The 9667-nt window shown below is 49.9% G+C and overlaps 1 protein-coding gene across 4 annotated transcripts in view; it reads right to left on the bottom strand.

Moving 5' to 3' along the window:
* Window positions 1–9667, bottom strand: part of LOC115123163 (engulfment and cell motility protein 1) — a 234667-nt gene that overhangs the window by 122183 nt on the left and 102817 nt on the right. For all 4 annotated transcript variants that reach the window (XM_065017983.1, XM_065017982.1, XM_065017981.1 and 1 more), the window contains one exon: window positions 1030–1199. In XM_065017983.1, the coding sequence (XP_064874055.1) occupies window positions 1030–1199 (170 nt within the window). The remainder of the gene's footprint in view (window positions 1–1029; window positions 1200–9667) is intronic.

Below are 9667 nucleotides of genomic sequence, written 5' to 3' on the forward strand. Positions count from 1 at the left end.
GGTTCCAGTCAACATCACGGCTGAGAAACTCCACCTCAGCAAAACGCCACTGCCTGCCCTCACCATAACCTTCAGCTGAGACAGAGTCTACTTCCCGAATGGCACCCTAGTCCCTTCATAGTGCACTACTTTGCCCTGAGCCGTAGTAGAGCACTGAGGAATAGTTTGCCATTTGAGACATACCAACTTACCAGGCCCAAAGCCCAGCGAGACAGACCACGCTTTATTTATAGAACCCTGCTTGGGGATGGGGTGGGGCCGCCAGGGGTTTGGTTGGGATGAGGTGGAATGGAGTGTGGGAGGGTATAATTGTAAAAAAAAAAAAAAAAAAAAAAAAAATGTGATTCTTATTGACTGTACTTATAAAATGACTTAATAAAACAAATGTGCACAAAAAAAGAGAACACTGCTGGGTCAGGACCGGCTCTGTCTGGATGATTTGGAGCTTGTCGGTTGCTGTAAGTAGGAGTGTCTGAAAGTGTAAAGCTCAGAGAAACATTGCAGCTGTTCCTCAGTCCAAGCGCCTTGTCTAAAGCTGTGTGCAGCTGTCAGAGAAAGCAAGGCTGGCACTTTGACAGCATCAGCATCACACGACACGTGTACACAAGATTCTTTATCAGTTAGTCATTGGGGTCAAATATTTTCCCATGAGGATACTCTGAATTCAGGTGCTGCACTAGGGTCAGTTTTTGCCCCTACCCTCTCAGGATAGACAGTGCACCTGCAAGGGCTTCAGTTCCCCAAAACCTGATCTGAGACCTGCTGACTGAACACACCTAGGGTTGTCTGTAGTACTGTGTACCACACTGGGGCTGACCCTGGTACAGACCACGTCACCCTGTGGTACTAAATCCTCCATAGAGAACCTCAGAGCCCATCCACTCCATAGACTCTACATTAGTTGGCAGATAGGAGATGAGATAGGAGATGAGATATGTGACTCAGTGGCTTTTACTGGGGGCAAGTCAGCTAAATCTGAGGTGGAGAAAGGAGGAGAGAAGAAGGGAGGAGAGAAAAGAAAGTACGCACTCTGTGCCGCTTTCCACCATCTGTGTGAGCAGTGAGATGCCGTCCAGGTTGATGAACTCTTGGGCGAAGGTGACGTCTCTGGAAGAGTTGGCCAGGTCCTTTAGGGCCTCTAGCTTGGCATCCATACTAGATGACTGGATCCTCTCGTGGAGCTGGCCCGCCATCTGAGACTGGAGAGGAGAGGAGACAGCCAGGGAGAGGACAGAGACAGGGTTAAACACTGAACATATACACATGTTGAGCAGTCGTCTGAGACTGGAGAGGAGGGGGAGACAGCCAGGGAGAGGACAGAGACAGGGTTAAACACTGAACATATACACATGTTGGGTAGTCGTCTGAGACTGGAGAGGATACAGCCAGGGAGAGGACAGAGACAGGGTTAAACACAACATATACACATGTTGAGTAGTCGTCTGAGACTGGAGAGGAGGGGGAGACAGCCAGGGAGAGGACAGAGACAGGGTTAAACACAACATATACACATGTTGAGCAGTCGTCTGAGACTGGAGAGGAGACAGCCAGGGAGAGGGTAGAGACAGGGTTAAACACTGAACATATACACATGTTGAGTAGTCGTCTGAGACTGGAGAGGAGGGGGAGACAGCCAGGGAGAGGACAGAGACAGGGTTAAACACTGAACATATACACATGTTGAGTAGTCGTCTGAGACTGGAGAGGAGACAGCCAGGGAGAGGACAGAGACAGGGTTAAACACTGAACATATACACATGTTGAGTAGTCCTCTGAGACTGGAGAGGAGACAGCCGGGGAGAGGACAGAGACAGGGTTAAACACAACATATACACATGTTGAGTAGTCGTCTGAGACTGGAGAGGAGGGGGAGACAGCCGGGGAGAGGACAGAGACAGGGTTAAACACTGAATATATACACATGTTGAGCAGTCGTCTGAGACTGGAGAGGAGACAGCCAGGGAGAGGACAGAGACAGGGTTAAACACTGAACATATACACATGTTGAGCAGTCGTCTGAGACTGGAGAGGAGACAGCCAGGGAGAGGACAGAGACAGGGTTAAACACTGAACATATACACATGTTGAGTAGTCGTCTGAGACTGGAGAGGAGAGGAGACAGCCGGGGAGAGGACAGAGACAGGGTTAAACACAACATATACACATGTTGAGTAGTCGTCTGAGACTGGAGAGGATACAGCCAGGGAGAGGACAGAGACAGGGTTAAACACAACATATACACATGTTGAGTAGTCGTCTGAGACTGGAGAGGAGGGGGAGACAGCCGGGGAGAGGACAGAGACAGGGTTAAACACTGAACATATACACATGTTGAGTAGTCGTCTGAGACTGGAGAGGATACAGCTAGGGAGAGGACAGAGACAGGGTTAAACACAACATATACACATGTTGAGTAGTCGTCTGAGACTGGAGAGGATACAGCCAGGGAGAGGACAGAGACAGGGTTAAACACAACATATACACATGTTGAGTAGTCGTCTGAGACTGGAGAGGAGGGGGAGACAGCCGGGGAGAGGACAGAGACAGGGTTAAACACTGAACATATACACATGTTGAGCAGTCGTCTGAGACTGGAGAGGAGACAGCCAGGGAGAGGACAGAGACAGGGTTAAACACTGAACATATACACATGTTGAGCAGTCGTCTGAGACTGGAGAGGATACAGCCAGGGAGAGGGCAGAGACAGGGTTAAACACTGAACATATACACATGTTGAGCAGTCGTCTGAGACTGGAGAGGAGACAGCCGGGGAGAGGACAGAGACAGGGTTAAACACAACATATACACATGTTGAGTAGTCGTCTGAGACTGGAGAGGAGGGGGAGACAGCCAGGGAGAGGACAGAGACAGGGTTAAACACAACATATACACATGTTGAGTAGTCGTCTGAGACTGGAGAGGAGAGGAGACAGCCAGGGAGAGGACAGAGACAGGGTTAAACACTGAACATATACACATGTTGAGCAGTCGTCTGAGACTGGAGAGGAGACAGCCAGGGAGAGGACAGAGACAGGGTTAAACACTGAACATATACACATGTTGAGTAGTCGTCTGAGACTGGAGAGTTAGAGGAGACAGCCGGGGAGAGGACAGAGACAGGGTTAAACACAACATATACACATGTTGAGTAGTCGTCTGAGACTGGAGAGGATACAGCCAGGGAGAGGACAGAGACAGGGTTAAACACAACATATACACATGTTGAGTAGTCGTCTGAGACTGGAGAGGAGGGGGAGACAGCCAGGGAGAGGACAGAGACAGGGTTAAACACTGAACATATACACATGTTGAGTAGTCGTCTGAGACTGGAGAGGAGAGGAGACAGCCGGGGAGAGGACAGAGACAGGGTTAAACACAACATATACACATGTTGAGTAGTCGTCTGAGACTGGAGAGGATACAGCCAGGGAGAGGACAGAGACAGGGTTAAACACAACATATACACATGTTGAGTAGTCGTCTGAGACTGGAGAGGAGGGGAGACAGCCAGGGAGAGGACAGAGACAGGGTTAAACACTGAACATATACACATGTTGAGTAGTCGTCTGAGACTGGAGAGGAGAGGAGACAGCCGGGGAGAGGACAGAGACAGGGTTAAACACAACATATACACATGTTGAGTAGTCGTCTGAGACTGGAGAGGATACAGCCAGGGAGAGGACAGAGACAGGGTTAAACACAACATATACACATGTTGAGTAGTCGTCTGAGACTGGAGAGGAGGGGGAGACAGCCAGGGAGAGGACAGAGACAGGGTTAAACACTGAACATATACACATGTTGAGTAGTCGTCTGAGACTGGAGAGGATACAGCCAGGGAGAGGACAGAGACAGGGTTAAACACTGAACATATACACATGTTGAGCAGTCGTCTGAGACTGGAGAGGAGACAGCCAGGGAGAGGACAGAGACAGGGTTAAACACTGAACATATACACATGTTGAGTAGTCGTCTGAGACTGGAGAGGAGAGGAGACAGCCGGGGAGAGGACAGAGACAGGGTTAAACACAACATATACACATGTTGAGTAGTCGTCTGAGACTGGAGAGGAGGGGGAGACAGCCAGGGAGAGGACAGAGACAGGGTTAAACACAACATATACACATGTTGAGCAGTCGTCTGAGACTGGAGAGGAGACAGCCAGGGAGAGGGTAGAGACAGGGTTAAACAGTGAACATATACACATGTTGAGTAGTCGTCTGAGACTGGAGAGGAGGGGGAGACAGCCAGGGAGAGGACAGAGACAGGGTTAAACACTGAACATATACACATGTTGAGTAGTCGTCTGAGACTGGAGAGGAGACAGCCAGGGAGAGGACAGAGACAGGGTTAAACACAACATATACACATGTTGAGTAGTCCTCTGAGACTGGAGAGGAGGGGGAGACAGCCGGGGAGAGGACAGAGACAGGGTTAAACACTGAACATATACACATGTTGAGTAGTCCTCTGAGACTAGAGAGGAGACAGCCGGGGAGAGGACAGAGACAGGGTTAAACACAACATATACACATGTTGAGTAGTCGTCTGAGACTGGAGAGGAGGGGGAGACAGCCGGGGAGAGGACAGAGACAGGGTTAAACACTGAACATATACACATGTTGAGTAGTCGTCTGAGACTGGAGAGGATACAGCCAGGGAGAGGACAGAGACAGGGTTAAACACAACATATACACATGTTGAGTAGTCGTCTGAGACTGGAGAGGAGGGGGAGACAGCCGGGGAGAGGACAGAGACAGGGTTAAACACTGAACATATACACATGTTGAGCAGTCGTCTGAGACTGGAGAGGAGAGGAGACAGCCAGGGAGAGGACAGAGACAGGGTTAAACACTGAACATATACACATGTTGAGCAGTCGTCTGAGACTGGAGAGGAGGGGGAGACAGCCAGGGAGAGGACAGAGACAGGGTTAAACACTGAACATATACACATGTTGAGTAGTCGTCTGAGACTGGAGAGGAGAGGAGACAGCCAGGGAGAGGACAGAGACAGGGTTAAACACTGAACATATACACATGTTGAGCAGTCGTCTGAGACTGGAGAGGAGACAGCCAGGGAGAGGACAGAGACAGGGTTAAACACTGAACATATACACATGTTGAGTAGTCGTCTGAGACTGGAGAGGAGAGGAGACAGCCAGGGAGAGGACAGAGACAGGGTTAAACACTGAACATATACACATGTTGAGCAGTCGTCTGAGACTGGAGAGGAGACAGCCAGGGAGAGGACAGAGACAGGGTTAAACACTGAACATATACACATATACACATGTTGAGTAGTCGTCTGAGACTGAGAGCCGGGGGAGAGGAGACAGCCGTCATCTGAGACTGGAGAGGACAGAGACAGGGTTAAACACAACATATACACATGTTGAGTAGTCGTCTGAGACTGGAGAGGAGACAGCCAGGGAGAGGACAGAGACAGGGTTAAACACTGAACATATACACATGTTGAGTAGTCCTCTGAGACTGGAGAGGAGACAGCCGGGGAGAGGACAGAGACAGGGTTAAACACAACATATACACATGTTGAGTAGTCGTCTGAGACTGGAGAGGAGGGGGAGACAGCCGGGGAGAGGACAGAGACAGGGTTAAACACTGAACATATACACATGTTGAGTAGTCGTCTGAGACTGGAGAGGATACAGCCAGGGAGAGGACAGAGACAGGGTTAAACACAACATATACACATGTTGAGTAGTCGTCTGAGACTGGAGAGGAGGGGGAGACAGCCGGGGAGAGGACAGAGACAGGGTTAAACACTGAACATATACACATGTTGAGCAGTCGTCTGAGACTGGAGAGGAGACAGCCAGGGAGAGGACAGAGACAGGGTTAAACACTGAACATATACACATGTTGAGCAGTCGTCTGAGACTGGAGAGGAGACAGCCAGGGAGAGGACAGAGACAGGGTTAAACACTGAACATATACACATGTTGAGTAGTCGTCTGAGACTGGAGAGGAGAGGAGACAGCAAGGGAGAGGACAGAGACAGGGTTAAACACTGAACATATACACATGTTGAGCAGTCGTCTGAGACTGGAGAGGAGACAGCCAGGGAGAGGACAGAGACAGGGTTAAACACTGAACATATACACATGTTGAGTAGTCGTCTGAGACTGGAGAGGAGAGGAGACAGCCGGGGAGAGGACAGAGACAGGGTTAAACACAACATATACACATGTTGAGTAGTCGTCTGAGACTGGAGAGGATACAGCCAGGGAGAGGACAGAGACAGGGTTAAACACAACATATACACATGTTGAGTAGTCGTCTGAGACTGGAGAGGAGGGGGAGACAGCCAGGGAGAGGACAGAGACAGGGTTAAACACTGAACATATACACATGTTGAGTAGTCGTCTGAGACTGGAGAGGAGAGGAGACAGCCGGGGAGAGGACAGAGACAGGGTTAAACACAACATATACACATGTTGAGTAGTCGTCTGAGACTGGAGAGGATACAGCCAGGGAGAGGACAGAGACAGGGTTAAACACAACATATACACATGTTGAGTAGTCGTCTGAGACTGGAGAGGAGGGGGAGACAGCCAGGGAGAGGACAGAGACAGGGTTAAACACAACATATACACATGTTGAGCAGTCGTCTGAGACTGGAGAGGAGACAGCCAGGGAGAGGGTAGAGACAGGGTTAAACACTGAACATATACACATGTTGAGTAGTCGTCTGAGACTGGAGAGGAGGGGGAGACAGCCAGGGAGAGGACAGAGACAGGGTTAAACACTGAACATATACACATGTTGAGTAGTCGTCTGAGACTGGAGAGGAGACAGCCAGGGAGAGGACAGAGACAGGGTTAAACACTGAACATATACACATGTTGAGTAGTCCTCTGAGACTGGAGAGGAGACAGCCGGGGAGAGGACAGAGACAGGGTTAAACACAACATATACACATGTTGAGTAGTCGTCTGAGACTGGAGAGGAGGGGGAGACAGCCGGGGAGAGGACAGAGACAGGGTTAAACACTGAACATATACACATGTTGAGCAGTCGTCTGAGACTGGAGAGGAGACAGCCAGGGAGAGGACAGAGACAGGGTTAAACACTGAACATATACACATGTTGAGCAGTCGTCTGAGACTGGAGAGGAGACAGCCAGGGAGAGGACAGAGACAGGGTTAAACACTGAACATATACACATGTTGAGTAGTCGTCTGAGACTGGAGAGGAGAGGAGACAGCCGGGGAGAGGACAGAGACAGGGTTAAACACAACATATACACATGTTGAGTAGTCGTCTGAGAAAGGAGAGGAGACAGCCAGGGAGAGGACAGAGACAGGGTTAAACACTGAACATATACACATGTTGAGTAGTCGTCTGAGACTGGAGAGGAGGGGGAGACAGCCAGGGAGAAGACAGAGACAGGGTTAAACACAACATATACACATGTTGAGCAGTCGTCTGAGACTGGAGAGGAGACAGCCAGGGAGAGGGTAGAGACAGGGTTAAACAGTGAACATATACACATGTTGAGTAGTCGTCTGAGAATGGAGAGGAGGGGGAGACAGCCAGGGAGAGGACAGAGACAGGGTTAAACACTGAACATATACACATGTTGAGTAGTCGTCTGAGACTGGAGAGGAGACAGCCAGGGAGAGGACAGAGACAGGGTTAAACACAACATATACACATGTTGAGTAGTCCTCTGAGACTGGAGAGGAGGGGGAGACAGCCGGGGAGAGGACAGAGACAGGGTTAAACACTGAACATATACACATGTTGAGTAGTCGTCTGAGACTGGAGAGGATACAGCCAGGGAGAGGACAGAGACAGGGTTAAACACAACATATACACATGTTGAGTAGTCGTCTGAGACTGGAGAGGAGGGGGAGACAGCCGGGGAGAGGACAGAGACAGGGTTAAACACTGAACATATACACATGTTGAGCAGTCGTCTGAGACTGGAGAGGAGACAGCCAGGGAGAGGACAGAGACAGGGTTAAACACTGAACATATACACATGTTGAGCAGTCGTCTGAGACTGGAGAGGATACAGCCAGGGAGAGGGCAGAGACAGGGTTAAACACTGAACATATACACATGTTGAGTAGTCATCTGAGACTGGAGAGGAGGGGGAGACAGCCAGGGAGAGGACAGAGACAGGGTTAAACACTGAACATATACACATGTTGAGTAGTCGTCTGAGACTGGAGAGGAGAGGAGACAGCCAGGGAGAGGACAGAGACAGGGTTAAACACTGAACATATACACATGTTGAGTAGTCGTCTGAGACTGGAGAGGAGACAGCCAGGGAGAGGACAGAGACAGGGTTAAACACTGAACATATACACATGTTGAGTAGTCGTCTGAGACTGGAGAGGAGGGGGAGACAGCCGGGGAGAGGACAGAGACAGGGTTAAACACTGAACATATACACATGTTGAGTAGTCGTCTGAGACTGGAGAGGAGACAGCCAGGGAGAGGACAGAGACAGGGTTAAACACTGAACATATACACATGTTGAGTAGTCGTCTGAGACTGGAGAGGAGGGGGAGACAGCCGGGGAGAGGACAGAGACAGGGTTAAACACTGAACATATACACATGTTGAGTAGTCGTCTGAGACTGGAGAGGAGACAGCCAGGGAGAGGACAGAGACAAGGTTTAAACACAACATATACACATGTTGAGTAGTCGTCTGAGACTGGAGAGGAGACAGCCAGGGAGAGGAGAGAGACAGGGTTAAACACTGAACATATACACATGTTGAGTAGTCGTCTGAGACTGGAGAGGAGGGGGAGACAGCCGGGGAGAGGACAGAGACAGGGTTAAACACTGAACATATACACATGTTGAGTAGTCGTCTGAGACTGGAGAGGAGACAGCCGGGGAGAGGACAGAGACAGGGTTAAACACTGAACATATACACATGTTGAGCAGTCGTCTGAGACTGGAGAGGATACAGCCAGGGAGAGGACAGAGACCGGGTTAAACACTGAACATATACACATGTTGAGTAGTCGTCTGAGACTGGAGAGGATACAGCCAGGGAGAGGACAGAGACCGGGTTAAACACTGAACATATACACATGTTGAGTAGTCGTCTGAGACTGGAGAGGAGACAGCCAGGGAGAGGACAGAGACAGGGTTAAACACTGAACATATACACATGTTGAGTAGTCGTCTGAGACTGGAGAGGAGGGGGAGACAGCCGGGGAGAGGACAGAGACAGGGTTAAACACTGAACATATACACATGTTGAGCAGTCGTCTGAGACTGGAGAGGAGGGGGAGACAGCCAGGGAGAGGACAGAGACAGGGTTAAACACAACATATACACATGTTGAGCAGTCGTCTGAGACTGGAGAGGAGACAGCCGGGGAGAGGACAGAGACAGGGTTAAACACTGAACATATACACATGTTGAGCAGTCGTCTGAGACTGGAGAGGAGACAGCCAGGGAGAGGGCAGAGACAGGGTTAAACACTGAACATATACACATGTTGAGCAGTCGTCTGAGACTGGAGAGGAGACAGCCAGGGAGAGGACAGAGACAGGGTTAAACACTGAACATATACACATGTTGAGCAGTCGTCTGAGACTGGAGAGGAGACAGCCAGGGAGAGGACAGAGACAGGGTTAAACACTGAACATATACACATGTTGAGTAGTCGTCTGAGAC

Source organism: Oncorhynchus nerka, linkage group LG4 (genome assembly GCF_034236695.1).
Source record: "Oncorhynchus nerka isolate Pitt River linkage group LG4, Oner_Uvic_2.0, whole genome shotgun sequence".
Taxonomy (NCBI): Eukaryota; Metazoa; Chordata; class Actinopteri; order Salmoniformes; family Salmonidae; genus Oncorhynchus; species Oncorhynchus nerka.